Genomic DNA, 17,981 nt, shown 5'->3' with positions numbered 1-17,981 from the left:
TAGTTTACGGCTATATCTCATATAAGTTATAATTTATTTATTTTCCATAGAAGTCAAGAACTCAAAACAATATAAACATTTTAGATGCTAACCTTCACGCATTCTGTATTTGAAAATCATTTACTATAATAAGCAAATTAATTATAGTAAAAAACAAATTCCATTAGGTCTTTTATTAGTTTTTTGTAGACAAAAAACTTTGGAGTGATATCTATTGAGTAATATGAGGCATATGCGTAAAGTCATAACATTTTTTATGAGTTATGACAAATAAAACCAACATAAAGAACACATGCAAGTGTAAAGATTAAACATGATGTACATCAAAAAGATAAGCATCCGTGAGCTATTCAATATAAAGTATTACAACATGACCTTTAGCAAAACAAACTACATGTGTGTTTTCTCAAAAGCTCTGGAGTTCTTTTGAACAGCTCGGAGGTATTGCTGAATTTCTTAAAAGTGAGAAAGTAAAGTCAGTGATTGGTAGGCAAGGCGTGTTTGCATTTTACCCTATTTTATCTACCACATAAATCACAAGACACTGTTTATCCAATAACTGTTCTCTGTATATGTGAGCGGTAACATTTAATTCAAGTTACATAACGTTAATGCCCGTTTCGGCAATCTTTGTTTATCTCTGTTGCCTCACCGGTGTTGCCAGCTTTGCTATTAGATGTATCACTTTTTTGACCTCTTACAGAGATAGTTCACCCAAAAATGAAAATTCCGTCATCATTTTCACACTTTCATGTTGTTACAAACCTGTATGAATTTCATTTTTCTGATGAATACGAAGAAAGATATTTTGAGGAATGTCCAGAACCAAACCGATCATGAGCCCCACTCACTTCCACAGTAGGAAAAGAATACTATGGAAGTGAATGGGGCTCATGCTCGGCTACACACCTTCCCCAAAATATCTTCCTCCGTGTTCATTAAAACAAAGAAATTTATACAGGTTTTGTAACAAAATGAAGGTGAGTAAATGATGACAGAATTTTCACTTTTGGGTGAACTATACCTTTAAATGCCCTTACGAAAATTAACTATAGTTTTACTACAGTTTAAACGAAAAACATGGTTACTGTAACCACAAAAAAAAACATGGTTTTCAAAAAACCATACAGTTAAACCATAACCATGTTTTTGCTGATAGTAATCAATAGGCTACACCAAAAAACATGGGTATTTTACCACAATAAAACCGTGGTTATTTTTTGTACGGGTGGGTCGCGTTCAGTCACTATTTTTACTCGTTTCATCGACAGAAACTGAAAATGTGTAGATGATATCGACTAGTCGACTATATTTAAACAGTGAGCAGTGAAAGTACCAAAACAGATACATACCGTGGTACAACAGGTAAAATACATTTCGACACTTACTTGACAGAATGCAAATACGACCCTAGGCGTCATGAATATGCTGAGTAGTAGCGCGTGGCGTCATCTGACGACATTTAGCTAATTAACTTACATAAATAATAAGCATGCATTGCGATAATGTCCTGTATTTGTTCATGTTAGAATGTGTAGCTCCGTTGTATCCACACTAGATGGCGCAATCTAATAACCAGACCAGGCTAAAGAAACCGCTCGATCTCTGCAAGCAAACCTACAGCAGACCAAACTGATCAGTGTGCATACCGCTGTGTGCTGCTTATATCAGTAAAACACCTTAATAGATTTCTGCTACTGAGGGAGCGTTTTAGCACCGCACGTAATGACAAACGTCAAATTCTCATTACTTTAATCTGACTATTTAAAAATGCATTTTTAGTAAATAAATCCTCCTTTTTACTTGCAATGCATTGTTAGCGACTGATGAACTCCAGTTGATGACTTTATGGCGAAGAAAGCGTCCAAATTATTGGACCAATCATGACGGAGTGGGAGTATTTGCGCTCGTGAGCCCCGTGTCCCTCCCAGCAGCATCAAAGCGTCAAGCGATCAGCGCGCGAGCGAGGAAGCGAGCGGCAATAGAAGCACGAGCGCAGCCACCTGCAGGTACGCAAAATGATCATATTATTTCCATATCTTTGCAAAAACAACTGAGGCAGTCGAGCTATTCTGAAAGAATGCGTTTTGTAATTGTTTCATTGTTGCAATGCAGTTTGACAGGAACTGGTGTGTTTAAATTGCGATGTGATGCTCATTATTTTTTTTTATAAACAACTGCGTTTTATGGCAATGTCACGAGTGTTAAAGAGAACAGGTGCATGTCAAAATGTTTTAAAGTTTCATGCAATATCAGTAATAACAGCAGTGACGTGAACAGTATGTCCAAAGCTATTTCTTCATCACAAAAAGATGATGCATTGATGCGAGTTCTTATGCAACATCATTGGCTGTTCTTTCGGACTTTTTATAATCTGTTCACATTTTTTAGGTATGCAAAATCGTGTTTGCTTTAATTTAAGATTGCAACAATCATTACAATGCATTTGGACTTTAGAAGTACCTAATTCTCATTGAAATGAAGGAATCAATTTAAAATGACTGAAAGATGGATATGTATTATTTTGTTATGGTTGTTTTGTATGCTTTCTTTTTGTGTCTTGTACTGGACTGTATTGATTTAAATGATTCCGGTCAGCATTGACTGAGAGAAGATGCAAGTACATATTCATTAAAGGCATTTGTGAGCACTAAGGTTTAGAAAATAATTGATTGGCAACAAAGCTTTTGTATGTGCATGTGTCTATCCCTTTTGAAAAGATGACTTATTTTATAAAATAGAAAATTATAACGTGTACTTTTATCCAGAAACATATGCATGCTTTAGAGTAAATTGTCAGATTTGTTTCAGCAAATTGATCACATTTTTTCTCACTAAGAGGCTGTGCCGCATGTCTGTGTTCTAATAAATAATGTGTCTGGTCTTTGTTGATGAAAGCGTATTCTTCTGCTCTTTCCTTTCTCGTAGGATTCCCATGGGCTGTGACCTCTGTAAGTGAATGCTAGGAACTATGTGATCACCCATATTCCACTATTTTTGTCCGTTAAGTACGTTTAAATATTTGCCCACAAAAAAGTACAAAATTCCAAGACCCAACCATACAAACCCAATGCTTTTCTCCTTGTTGGATTCCAATATCTGCTACACAGTGGCTCCAGTGAGGAGCACTGATGACCTGCTGCAGTCAATGCTCCCAGCTGGCTTCCCACCACTTTAACTCTTTGACACACTGCTACCCCATTGCTGCTTGCTTATCTGGTTCCTCTCATAGCCCTATGCCGCCATGGTGAGGGTCTTAGAATGGTATGGCGGTTTTCTTTTGCTGACGGGGCTGGCCAGTTCTGTCGGCCAGCGCGCTGATCCCTTGACACCCCCTGCTCCTGAGTATGCCCATTCTATTCGACTGGACGGTGACATCATCCTGGGAGGTCTTTTCCCGGTGCATGCGCGAGGCGAGCATGGCGCCCCGTGTGGGGAATTGAAGAAAGAGAAGGGGATTCATCGATTAGAGGCCATGCTATTCGCTATCGACCTTATCAACAAAGACCCCGACCTGCTGCCCAACGTAACGCTGGGGGCGCGCATCTTGGACACCTGCTCACGCGACACTTACGCGCTGGAACAGTCGCTTACGTTTGTACAAGCACTCATCGAGCGGGATTCTTCAGATGTACGGTGCGCCAGCGGCGAGCAGCCAATTTTTTCCAAGCCGGACAAGATCGTTGGTGTGATAGGCGCTGCGGCTAGTTCTGTGTCCATCATGGTGGCCAACATTCTACGCCTGTTTAAGGTATTTCCATCAGAGATATCAAAGGAGGCAAATAAAGTTGCATTCAGTCATTTTTCCATATAGTTAAAGTTATGGCATGAGAGCACTTATAGTCAAAAATATAAGACTTAAGTCATAGAAGCCAAACAAATTTTTGGTATTTTACATGGAGCGGTTCATGTCATGGGGGTCGCCATGTTGAGGTCACATGACCAACTTATCTGTTATTGGACACTTTTGCTTGATTATTCATACTATTTCTTTAAATTTGTGAGTGACCCTTCAACTGTGCCTCTAGGTGTCAGTGTATGACCAAGACAGTTGCCGTGTTGGCCGACACAATGTTAACAACAAAAATGACTGAGTGCGCTTTAAATGCGAAGAGAATCCCTTGAAAGCTCAAGCTTGCTGGCAGCTCTTTCCAGACTTTTGGTGGACATAGTAGCCTGTAATAGCATCTGTTGCGAAAGCTAATCAATAATCACTTCAGCAGTCTTTTAAACTGTAAACGGGGACCAACTCATGAATATATATGACTTAAAATTTCCGTTAAAGGATCCCCAGTAGCATTGAACCACTGGATCCGAAGATGTTACCGGATTTTCCTTCCTAAACTGATTAAATTCTTGTTATCTGCTGGTTAGGCTGTGCAGAAATTCTCTCCTTTAAGGTTTATTTAAAAAAAGCCACTGGGTTATCTTATGTTTCACGTCTCATTAATATTTGAGCATCTGTTACAGATGCTAAATATAGCTGGCTTGTAATTGGATCAAAGAATTGGTGCTGTATATATCCCAAGAAAGAATTCCCCTTTTTAACTGGTACACACCATGCCTTCTGAGATTATAAAAATAGGACTGGGTTTTGAGAAGAAAGACGGTGTCTGGATGCCTTGTTTTTACTATTCTTGGAGTTTGCTCTTAAAGGATTAGTCAATTTTCTTAAAAATGTTGATGTCTTTCTTTATTCAGTTGAGAAGAAATTATGTTTTTTGAGGAAAACATTCCAGGATTTTTCTCATTTTAATGTACGTTAATGGACCCCAACACTTAACACTTAACTCAACACAGTTTTTTTCAACTGAGTTTCAAAGGACTCTAAACTATCCCAAACAAGGCATAAGGGTCTTATCTAGCGAAACGATTGTCATCAAAAATACAAAATATGCACTTTTAAACCACAACTTCTCGTCTATCTCCGGTTCTGTGGCGAGCCAGTGCGACCTCAAGTAATTGCGCAATGCCGTGAAAAGGTCACGTGTTACATATATGAAACGTGCATTTGCAGACCATTTTAAACAATAAACTGACACAAAGACATTAATTAATTTCATTCGACATACAACAATGTTGGAACGGTCCTCTTTCTCCACACTGGGGCGTAGTTTCGCATACGTCATCCGTGACCTCTTGACGTGATGACGTATTACATGAAGTCACGCTGGCGCATCACAGGACCGTAGATAGACGAGAAGTTGTGGTTTAAAAGTGCATATTTTTTATTTTTCTTGTCAAAAATGACAATCGTTTCGCTAGATAAGACCCATATGCCTCGTTTGGGATCATTTAGAGTCCTTTAAAACTCTGTTGAAAAAAACTGTTAAGTGTTGAGTTAAGTGTTAAGTGTTGGGGTCCATTAAATTGAGAAAAATCCTGGAATGTTTTCCTCAAAAAACATAATTTCTTCTCGGCTGAACAAAGAAAGACATCAACATTTTGGATGACATGGTGCTGAGTAAATTATCTGGATTTTTTTTTCAGAAAATGGACTAATCCTTTAATATGATCAGTCTAATGTGTTTATCAGATGCTAGGAGTTACTACAGAAAAAACACATGGCATGGCTTTATTGCAGTGCTGTTTAGTTCAATTGCACTTCAAGCAATTGAGTTGAAGCTCATCGCATGGATCTAAGAAGCTTTAACCGCTCTGCAAAAGTGAAATGTCTGACTCAGTCAGCATACAATGCTCATTCTGCCCGTTCATTACTCTCTGATTGGCTGCTGAATTGTTTTTACCTTGCGCATCCATTATTTAAATTAAATATTGAACATGTATTTTTTTATGGCAGAAAAAGTACACAGATCAATTTAAGCTGAATCAGTAGATGCTTGAGTCGCCTTGCTGCATAAAGAGTGGAAATTTACCTGATAAAGTAGAAAATGTGTAATTGGATGACGCTCCCTAAAATTCTACCTTTCACGCCTTCCTCTTATTGATCTGGAGTGGCTGGACATTTGAAAGCGATACTTGCCATTGAGTTGTCATTGAGTCGGTTTTGGTCGTGGATTGATTGTGGCCAAAAGGCTTAATAAGTGATACAAAACAGTAAATGTCCTGCTGAGAGTGCTGTTCTGGTCCTATATTGAACCTCTTGGAAATGCCTCTTGTCCAATCAGTCAATCTACAGTAACTTGTATAATAAAAGACAAGTAAAGATGGATTCAGTAAATCCCAACTACATAAATCTTCGGTTGTCCAAACAGCAGTTCAGCTCACCAATGGAAGCATTTAATCACAGACAGGTAAAAAGAAATGGAAGAATAAATTAAACTGTCACACTGGCTGCATGTATTTTTTAGCAGCTTGCCGGCTGAGACGTGTAAAATATTTTCATGAATATTTCATGAAAGGGAAAAATAAAAGAGACATTGGAAAGCGCTTTTCAATAATGGCTTCGTATTGGTCACCGTTGCGACAGGTCTTGTCAGCCAGAGGTGATGCCTGGCTCATTCATCTAGCTTGTAACACAGACGTGGTACAACAGACAGTGTGACCGCGGTAGACAAGAGATCACAGTCAAGAGCTGAAGCACTGATAAAGGATTTTGAGATAATGGCAGTACATGTGTTCAGCACAGAACATCTTAGAGTTCAAGTGAAAACATAAAAGCATTTGATTTTTTAAGCATTTGTAATTTAATTGACTTGAAATCGTGGAATGTTGTTTGGATTAGTTTGGTTTGATTCTACTGTGATTTAATTAAAGGGATAGTTCACCCAAAAGTGAAAATTATGTCATTAATGACTCACCCTCATGTTGTTCCAAACTCATTCATCTTCGGAACACAGTTTAAGATGTTTTAGATTTAGTCCGAGAGATTGTTGACCCTTCATTGAAAATCTACGTACGGTACTGTCCATGTCCAGAAAGGTAATAAAACATCATCAAAGTAGTTTATGTGACATCAGTGGGTCAGTTAGAATATGTTGAAGCATCGAAAATACATTTTGGTCCAAAAATAACAAAAATTACGACTTTATTCAGCATTGTCTTCTTTTCCGCGTCTGTTGTAAAGCGCATGTGCGAGACTAAAGTCACACAACTGCAGTGACGCGGATAACGTGTTATTCTCAGACATGTTTGCAAAGTTTTTTTCCAAACTTACAGCGTGCATCTCCCTCCGACTGTAAACGAAGCAAGGGCGCACAAAAAAAACCAAAACAACAACTGGGGCGCACCATATAACACGTTAGCCACGTCTTACGTCATCCATTTCACTGTAGTCATGTGACTTTAGTCTCGCGCCTGCACTTCACAACAGACGTTGAAGAGAACACAATACTGAATAAAGTCATCATTTTTGTTATTTTTGGACCAAAATCTATTTTCGATGCTTCAACACGTTCTAACTGACCCACTGATGTCACATGGACTATTTCGATGATATTTTTATTACCTTTCTGGACATGGACAGTATACCGTACATAGATTTTCAATGAAGGTTCAGCAAGCTCTCGGACTAAATCTAAAACATCTTAAACTGTGTTCCGAAGATGAACGAAGGTCTTACGAGTTTTGAACAACATGAGGGTGAGTCATTAATGACATTATTTTCATTTTTGGGTGAACTATCCCTTTAAGAAACAAAAGTACTGATTTAATGCTGAATCCGAATAATAGAAATATCTCAAATTGACAGCAATGAGAACACTGCAATAAAAAGCAGGATGTTGAAACAACTTGGTTGTTTCAAATCCACCTACTATTTTAAAGGGGGCATATCATGAAAATCTGACTTTTTCCATGTTCCATAAGTGCTATAATTGGGTCCCCAGTGCTTCTATCAACCTAGAAAATGTGAAAAAGATCAACCCAGTAATTTAGTTTTTGTAAACCATTCTCTGCAAGCATGTGAAAAATAGGTCAGTAAAATTTGGCCCCCCTTGTGATGTCAGAAGGGGAGAATCCAACCACAGCACTGCCATTTAGTGCAGAGATCAGCTCATTTGCATGTTAAAAGACACACCCAAAACGGCACATTTTTGCTCACCCCCACAAAGTGGCAATTTTAACATGTTATAATAAATTATCTATGGGGCTAAAACTTTAAATGCGCACTCTGGGGACACTTTACTTGGCATCTTAAAAAGGTCTTGTGAAATGGCCCCTTTAAGGCTCTTGCTTCTCAGTTTTCCTCCCGAGAAGGTTTCTTCTCTAGAGACTCAGTAGACATGTCAGTGCTTCTTAAAAAGTGCTCAGATGTGCCAGGACAAACAGCCGGTTGCCTCTTTTATCAGTGACAAGACTAACCATATTTAGCATTATTTCATGTGTAAATTGTGACCCATGTGAGCAGAATCATTAGAATATTCTTTAATAGCTTTGGATGTGATTATCCTGTATATGCCACACTGAATTCATCAATCTGAGATATTTTAAAATGGCAATCGTTGGCATATTAACTTGAATTCATGCGTGCCAGGTCATTCCGGCACATTATATGCAAGAATTAACCTGATGAAAAACAGTTTGTGCCGCCTACTTTTTAAAGTTGCTTTGCTGTTGCGAGGATGTAATCTCTTTTTGATGCGTTAATATTCTTTATCTCATTTTAATCCAAAAAATAATGGCTTTTGTAATACGCCGTGTTTCATGCCTGAACAGGCGGAATAAATTACACAATAAAATAACCACTATCGCAGATGAAATTAGTTTGAAGTAAAAACAAGCCTAGCTCTTTTGTTTGTTATCAGATAAACGCATTTGTGATTCATCTCAAAACATCACTCAAATTGACTTGTTGCTGTAAAATCTAATCTAGCGAACTGTAACACGAATCGTAAATGGAGTGTGTGCCGTGTCTGTAAACCGACCAGATAGAGTATGATCGTCACCTTCAGGTCTCTATTATGGCATTAGATTAGGTGAAGCGACGCATTGCGGTCTAATCAATACACGCAGTCTCAGCTCAATTGAAGAAAACGGAGGAGGGAAGCTATTCATTCTTTCCTGTAGCTTAGGCTTCGGAAAAACATCTGTGTTTTCATGCCAGCCTCCCACGCCAGCGTTCTTACGCTGTGATAATATGCGGTCAGTGCAATGGTGTGACTGTCGGCCTGTATCGACTCGGTGAAGAGATACGAGTGGGGTCAGCCCACAGGAGGACAAATGCTTTAGCAGGACACAGGAAATGAGGTCACTAAGTGTGAACCTTGGAGAGGGCTCAAGAGTTCTTAAATGTACCTTGAATGATGAGCCATGAATGCCATGTAACCGATCACGGCATTAGATAGCTGATGGCACCAGAAGAATGGACACATGCAGTCGCAAAATATGTGATTCTTTCTGTGAAACCAGTGTGAAGTTTTATGATCTAATGATGCATCAAAGTTTGATTTGACGTTGATTTAAAGGGATAGATCACTTTAAAATGAAAATTCTGTCATCATTTATTCATCCTAAACCTGTATGAATTTCTTTTTTCTGATGAACACAAAAGAAGATATTTTGAGAAATGATGGTAAACACACAGCAATAAGTGACCATAGACTTCCATAGTAGGAATAAAAAATATGATGGAATTTAATGAGTACCGTCAACTGTGTGCTTAAAGGAATATTCCAGTTTCTTAAAAGAAAAATCCAGATAATTTACTCACCACCATGTCATCCAAAATGTTGATGTCTTTCTTTGTTCAGTCGAGAAGAAATTATGTTTTTTGAGGAAAACATTGCAGGATTTTTCTCATTTTAATGGACTTTAATAGACACCAACAATTAACACTTAACTCAACACGTAACAGTTTTTTTCAACGGAGTTTCAAAGGACTATAAACGATCCTAAACGAGGCATAAGTGTCTTATCTAGCAAAACGATTGTCATTTTTGACAAGAAAAATAACAAATATACACTTTTAAAGCACAACTTCTCGTCTAGATCCGGCCGTGATGCGGCAGGTGACCCCACGCTATACGTCATGACGTCAAGAGGTCACAGAAGACAAACGCAAAACTACGCCCCAGTGTTTACAAGTGTGTTGAAAGAGGACCGTTCCGACGTTGTTGTATGTCAACTGATACTAATTAATGTCTTTGTGGCAGTTTATTGCTTAAAATGGTCCGCAAATGTGCGTTTTATATATGTAACATGTGACCTCCCTACGTCACTACGCATTTACGTTAGGTCACGCTGGACCGGACCTAGACGAAAAGTTGTGGTTTAAAAGAGCATTTTTTTTTTCTTGTCAAAAATGACAATTGTTTCGCTAGATAAGACCCTTATGCCTCGCTTGGGATTGTTTATAGTCCTTTGAAACTTCATTGAAAAAAACTGTTACGTGTTGAGTTAAGTGTTAAGTGTTGTGTCTATTAAAGTCCATTAAAATGAGAAAAATCCTACAATGTTTTCCTCAAAAAACATAGTTTCTTCTCGACTGAACAAAAAAAGGCATCGGCGTTTTGGATGACATGGTGGTGAGTGGATTGTCTGGATTTTTCTTTTAAGAAAATTGAATATTCCTTTAACATCATTTATCAAAATATTTTCTTAGTCATTTATCACAATGCTTCCAAAATATTTTTTCCTACTACTAAAAAAAAATTCATACAGGTTTAGAACAACATGAGGATGAGTAAATGATGACAGAATTTTCATTTCAAAGTGAACTATCCCTTTAAATTTTGGACATGATCTTGCTCACAGTAAATCACTAATATTTGTTCCCTTTAAATAGGAATAGTGTAGCTATGAAATCTACCAGCAGGGATTATATGGCAGACTTATGCTAACCAGCCAAACCTCTCTCTTTTCTTTTCAAATGTGGGAGTGTTTATATCATAATCATGCGGTTGATATGAATCATAATAAGTTCTGTGGCTGTACTGCACTTGAAAAGACCATGGCTCCCGGGACCTACAACAGTTTTAGTGCTTCGTAAGCAGATTTGTAGACGCCAGCACCTGGTACTCCAAACTGGTCTTTCTCACCTGGACAAGTGAGATGTGTTTAGATGCTATTTATACAGCAGGAACATCTCTTACAGTATATAGTATATTTTGAAGCTAGAAAGTTTCTGCCGGAGAGTAGTTTTTTCGAACTGTAAGCGCTTTTACTTAAACACCAGTGTGGTCTCAGTCCCAGAATGCACTTGTGCAGGATTCTGCAGGAGACAACCACATCATCAGATTGCAGATTATAGTAATTGGAGTAATCGACAGCCGTATCGAGCCTCAGTTGAGAAAAAGTGGTTGTAATAAATAAAGGCCACTTTTAGAGTAATATCTCAGGAAATATGGTGTTTGAAAACCATTGACTGCCCACTCTGAACTTCATTTCGCTCTTATACACTGTAAAAAGTGAAACGTTGGATTAATTTAAAAATTAGTTCAATTGGTAACCCCTAAAAAAATGTAATAAAAACCAGATAAATCACAAAAATATTTTTTTCACTTAAAGGAAAACACCACCGTTTTTTAATATTTTACTATGTTCTTACCTCAAATTAGATGAATTTATACATACTTATATTTTTTCAATGCGTGCACTTAATCTTTGTACAGCGCGTCGTGAATGTGTTAGTATTTAGCCTAGACCTATTCATTCCTTAGGATCCAAACAGGGATGAATTTAGAAGCAAACAAACACTTCCATGTTTTCCCTATTTAAAGACTGTTACACGTAGTTACACGAGTAAGTATGGTGGCACGAAATAAAACTTTAGTTTGGAGCCATAGGAATAAATGGGGCTAGGCTAAATGCTAACACATTCACGTTGCGCTGTACAAAGATTAAAAGTGCACGCATTGAAAAAAGATAGGTATGTATTAATTTATCTAAGTTGAGGTAAGAACATAGTAAAATATAGAAAAATGGTGGTGTTTTCCTTTAAAGTAAGGAATAGATCCAACTTTCATACAGAAGGGGCTGCTTTAGAAAAAGCCACATTCAAGCAAATAATGTAATAACGTAATAATACATGTAAATGAAAAAAATTATCTAATTAAGTATTCTTGTTTTTAAGGATTTTTTGTGTTATCAAGCTTCTCGCTGTTGTGTGTTGTGTGTCTTGTAGGTGCATTTTCTCTAGGCATGAATTTAGATAAGAAGTGATAAGGTAGGGGTGTTGTATGAAGATTTTTTAATAAGAGAAAATTACTTTTAAAAAAAAGTTCTACAAAGGCAAAAGACAATAACTTCGTTTTTTGTCGAAAATTAGTTATTGATATTTTTGGGACATTCAAGACCTCCTTTATCATGTGGATAAGTCAATTTAGTTGTTTTTTCGAGAAACTAAAAGTCACTAAAAAGTCTAAACTTTAAAGTCGTTTTTCTCAGTTCCACACTCTAGCGGGTTAATGTCTTTTGCCTTCGTAGGGCAGGTGAGTGGTATAATTTTTAACTTTTAAAAAATTTCACTTTTCCAGACCCTTCTACCACATATACAATATTCAATTAAAACAAATTATATCCCAAAATGCCATTAAGTCCGAATGTGACATGTTAGTCTGCTCACAGAATCTCACAGAAGCAAAACCATGTCAAGGTTTGGCTCACAGTATTTGTCTCTGCATATTAAGACAAGTAACAAAGATAAAATTTACACTTCACCTTTGTACTTTCAGTATATCGGCTTGTAGCCTCATGAATGATATAGCGCTGAATTAACTGCATGTGAATTAGTGCCACATAATGTGATGCTGCAAAGTGGCAGACATTAAATATTTAGAGAACAACAATTACAGTACAACAATTGCAGTAAGACAGCAAAGGCTTCTGCTAATAGGACTTATTAAGGCCCTTTATCTGCAGTACAAGTGAGTTCATCTACACAACATCAGTGTTTAGGTTTGTGTATATCTTCACACACTTGCATCTGTCATGTTTGTGTACAACAGGTTCCAGTTACACAGAATTAAGTATTATGGTGCAAACAACAAAAAAATGTGGTCTTAGGAGGTTAATTGTTTTTCGACCTTATAACTGTTAATCTAAAACGATTAATACTTTTGAGTTTTAGTTGAAGTAATCTGATGAATCTAGTGCTGTTTCACTTCTTGGAATTAGAGATGCACAATATATCGGGCAATAATCTGTATCGGTCGATAAAAGCAGTATTTCACACTATCGACAATCGGCCGATAGTTTAAAAACAGACGATATTCATGCCTGGTATATCCTGTCAATATAAAAATAAAAACAGGAAAATGCAATGAATTTGAAAATTTTATATTTAGAATTTAGTTAATGCTAGATAATATAACCACCAAACTATCAGTATCGGTAGATATCAGTCTGAATAATGGGCTATCGTTATCGGTGTAAAAATCTGTGACAACAGGAAGTATTCAGAGGAAACCATTTTAGCTCACACCTACAAAGTGGCACCTATAAATACCTAAAAAGTATTTTGAGCTAGATCTTCAAATATTATAAAAATATGTACTCTAATTCAAATACTTTGAGAGATGCACAATATATCGGGCAAAAATCTGTATTGGTCAATAAAAGCAGTATTTTACACTATCAGCAATCGGTCGATAGTTTAAAAACAATCGATATTCATGGCCGATATATCCTGTCAATATAAAAATTAAAAGGCAGGAAAATGCAATGAATTTAAAAATTTGATATTTAGAATTTAGTTAATGCAAGGTAATATAACCACCAAACTATCGGTATCGGTAGATATCAGTCTGAATAATGGGCTATCGTTATCGGTGGAAAAAATCTGTGACAACAGAAAGTATTCAGAGGAAAGCATTTTAGCTCACACCTACAAAGTGGGACCTATAAATACCTAAAAAGTATTTTGAGCTAGATATATATACGCTAATTCAAATACTTTGAGAGATGCAGATTATATCGGGCAATAATCTGTATCGGTCGATAAAAGCAGTATTTCACACTATCGGCAATCGGTCGATAGTTTAAAAACAACTGATATTCATGGCCGATATATCCTGTCAATATAAAAATTAAAAGACAGGAAAATGCAATGAATTTAAAAATTTTATATTTAGAATTTAGTTAATGCAAGGTAATATAACCACCAAACTATAGGTATCGGCAGATATCAGTCTAAATAATGGACTATCGTTATAGGTGTAAAAAATCTGTTACAACAGAAACTATTCAGAGTAAACTGTGTGAAGCGTGTGATTTAAGTATGGTGTCGAGCTAAAAATGGCAATGTTGGCATGACGAGTTTTGGTTGTGGCTATCCGTTCATCCAACCACTAAAGGAAAATTCTAGAAACCTTATTTTTGCTATTACTTTATGCAATTTTTTGTTCCTCTGTAGCTTTTCTTCAGAGGTGCTTTCAATTTTTTCATGCTTTTGAATGTTCACTTTTGTGGTTTAATGGGGATTATGAATCACCGAATTGAATCCATTCTTTGGCAAAAAAGTGGTCATTTTGAGGGGGTGGCAACTTTTGCAATTTAATCCAGAAGTGGGGAGAAATGAAACAACCACCAATTCCCTGCACAATGGGCGCTGGGAGTTGTCTGCTGGGACCCTAAACTCATAAGAACGGTGATGGATTTAAAATGGATCCATTCTAGCTACATTTCAGCTTTCTTTTCTGCCATTGGCACGATGAAGGGGTGCCTAGACCCGAATTGGAATTTCGAACAGCCTATTTCATGTCCCATACCTGGTTATTAAATAGTGTTTATGTGAAATTTTCACCTTTAGGTTAAAAACAAGATCATATGCATATCTCTGCTGCCTTATGTTACAGTATAGATCTGATAACTGTGTTAATTGTTTCTGTAACCTGTCAAGTACCTTCAATATAATATCTGGATTAGGATGCCAAATTAATTGCAGTCCCATGGTGCTCCTTCATTTTCTGTGCTTCGTACGTCCCCCGAGGGCCTGTTAATGAGAGCTCTCGCCTCTAATCGGTCAAGCACTTCCAAACATACGACAGCACTTGAATAAAAAACTCCACTTGGATGCACCCGAGGTGTGAGTCTTTCCCATCCCGCATTCCCCTAAGATACACTCACAAACACTCACACGCTTCAATCAATCACACTGTTTGCAAAGCCTGAGGTCAAGCATGCATATGTATGAAACGGATCCCACAAGCGGGCGCAGTCGATTGAACTTAGCATTCTTGCAAGTGCTGCTGTTTTCTGATAAGCCACGGCAGCCAGAACCGATATTCCAACTTTTTTGCTAAAGTTGTAAATAAAAGTTCATTTAAAATGAAATAAGAATACAGTTATGCATCAAATTAGCTTCTGTGATGAATGTATTATTTGTTAGGATAGCACAAGTGATATATTTTTACTTTTCTGTATAACATTGCAGCTGTGAATCTTATAAAGGTAAAAAATGACCAAAATACAGTACAAACATAATTTGGGGATATACATTGTATGTTTTATTGGATTCTTTAATGCAGTTTTAGTGATCACAGGAAAAAAAACATTAAAGGATGTGCTGGTTTCAAATAAAGAAATAATACATTATTTATCTTTTTTGTTTTCAACAGAATAAAGACTATCCCTTTAATGATGCTTTTAGATTCACAACCTCCCCATCCACTTTCATTATATGAAGGAAAACAGAATAAACATTTACTAGAACATCTTTATTTGTGTTTCACGGGTTTGAAATGAGAATGATGACAGACTTTTCATTTTCGGCGAGGCAATTTGCACGCACAAGCCTGTACAAAAAGACACATGCATCTAACAGGAGAATTTTGTGCTATATATAAACTGCAGATTATGCTTCACCTCCTAATTTGTCAGAAATGACAAACGGGCCTTACAAAATTAAGATGTTTAGTCATGTGTAAGGCCACAAGGCTCAGACAGATGCTGACCTATTACCTCATTACATTTATGCAGATCTATTCACCTGACACTAAACAGGCTGCAAGGACAACTTCACATTTGCATAAACAGAAAAAATAAACAACCGGTTTATTCCTCATACTGTTACGATTTTGCTAGCGGACAGTAATCTGTCTTTTAGTTTTAAAAACACGAGGACAAATGGCTAAATCAACACTGAATAAAATATATTATAAATAACTTTTCTCTCGAATTGTTCACAGTCTTTGATTTTTGTGACGAAGTTTGTCACAGTGGCATTCTGAAATTGCCCACTTCACAAAGTAGATTTCACAGAAGACCAAAAAGAAAAGAACCCTATGTGGGCAGCTCACATTGCTTTGCAACCATAGACTAAAAAATATGGATGTAGTGTCTGAGACATCACCCTATAAGCATTATTGAAGCCCAAAGTTGGCAGAGCCTGTTGTCGGCATCTTGGCAGCGTGTCGATTACCGGAAAAGAGGCAGGACATGGGGCTGAGGTGCCTGGTTCCTGAAACCACACCCCCCTAGCTTGACAGTAGTGACAGCAGCGGCAATTCACCTGTCACTCTAGAGGCCATGCCCTTAATTATGCATAACTTTAAGGCTTAATATACACTCACCTAAAGGATTATTAGGAACACCTTACTTATATGTTTGACCCCCTTTCGCCTTCAGAACTGCTTTAATTCTATGTGGCATTGATTCAACAAGGTGCTGAAAGCATTCTTTAGAAATGTTGGCCCATATTGATAGGATAGCATCTTGCAGTTGATGGAGATTTGTGGGATGCACATCCAGGGCAGAAAACTCCCATTCCACCACATCCCAAAGATGCTCTATTAGGTTGAGATCTGGTAACTGTGGGGGCCATTTTAGTACAGTGAACACATTGTCATGTTCAAGAAACCAATTTGAAATGATTCTGGCTTTGTGACGTGGTGCATTATCCTGCTGGAAGTAGCCATCAGAGGATGGGTACATTGTGCTCATAAAGGGATGGACATGGTCAGAAACAATGCTCGGGTAGGCTGTGGCATTTAAACAATGCCCAATTGGCACTAAGGGACCTAAAGTGTGCCAAAAAACATCCCCCACACCATTACACCACCACCACCACCAGCCTGCACAGTGGTAACAAGGCATGATGGATCCATGTTCTTATTTTGTTCACGCCAAATTCTGACTCTACCATCTGAATGTCTCAACAGAAATCGAGACACATCAGACCAGGCAACAATTTTGGTGAGCTTGTGCAAATTGTAGCCTCTTTTTTCTATTTGTAGTGGAGATGAGTGGTACCCGGTGGGGTCTTCTGCTGTTGTAGCTCATCCACCTCAAGGTTGTGCGTGTTGTGGCTTCGCAAATGCTTTGCTGCATACCTCGGTTCTAATGAGTGGTTATTTCAGTCAAAGTTGCTCTTCTATCAGCTTGAATCAGTCGGCCCATTCTCCTCTGACCTCCAGCATCAACAAGGCATTTTCGCCCACAGGACTGCCGCATACTGGATGTTTTTCCTGTTTCACACAATTCTTTGTAAACCCTAGAAATGGTTGTGCGCTCAAAATTGCTTAAATCACCTCTCTTTCCCATTCTGTCATTCAGTTTGGAGTTCAGGAGATTGTCTTGACCAGGACCACACCCCTAAATGCATTGAAGCAACTGCCATGTGATTGGTTGATTAGATAATTGCATTAATGAGAAATTAAACAGGTGTTTCCTAATAATCCTTTAGGTTAGTGTAATTTAAACAGATGAGTTACAAAAAATTCACTCCCCTTATAGTCGTCATGAAGAGAAAAAATAGCTATATAGAAAAAAACACCTTATTGCAAGGCTGTAAACATATTTATTTATGCTGTAAAGTTGGACATTTTAACATGGTTTATATGGGATTGGAAAGATAGTAGAATTGCACTTTAAGTCATTTCCACGTTGGCTTCACGATAGAGACCGGAAGGTTGCCTCTTGTTTCGAATACAGCTTGTCTATCCTAACTAGGTGTGCAAAAGGTTCATGACGGCGGTCAGCAACAATACTACAGCGAGAATAAAAGTTAGGCCTTTTTCTTTGCATATACATTTGAGTGGTGTTATGCAAATCTTGCAACACAGTGATACAGATATATTTTAATGATGCGTTTTAGGAAGACGTGGATGTGCCTTTACTTTAAGAAAGAGAATCTCTTTGGGTTT

At 37.6% G+C, this 17,981-nt stretch overlaps 1 protein-coding gene across 3 annotated transcripts in view; it reads left to right on the top strand.

Annotated features, from left to right (window-relative positions):
* The first annotated feature begins 1,701 nt into the window (after window positions 1-1,701).
* Window positions 1,702-17,981, top strand: part of grm8b (glutamate receptor, metabotropic 8b) — a 176,881-nt gene continuing 160,601 nt past the window's right edge. Inside the window, exons 1-2 of one of the 3 annotated variants that reach the window (XM_055192034.2) lie at window positions 1,702-2,009; window positions 2,929-3,751. In XM_055192034.2, coding sequence (XP_055048009.1) covers window positions 3,245-3,751 — 507 coding nt within the window. In that variant the 5' untranslated portion in view covers window positions 1,702-2,009; window positions 2,929-3,244. The remainder of the gene's footprint in view (window positions 2,010-2,928; window positions 3,752-17,981) is intronic. The other 2 variants (XM_055192033.2, XM_055192032.2) reach the window with 2 other exon arrangements.

Source organism: Misgurnus anguillicaudatus, chromosome 6, assembly GCF_027580225.2.
Source record: "Misgurnus anguillicaudatus chromosome 6, ASM2758022v2, whole genome shotgun sequence".
In the NCBI taxonomy this organism is placed as follows: Eukaryota; Metazoa; Chordata; class Actinopteri; order Cypriniformes; family Cobitidae; genus Misgurnus; species Misgurnus anguillicaudatus.
The sequence above is the reverse complement of the archived record's forward strand: the minus strand, read 5'-3'. Positions and strand labels throughout refer to the sequence as shown.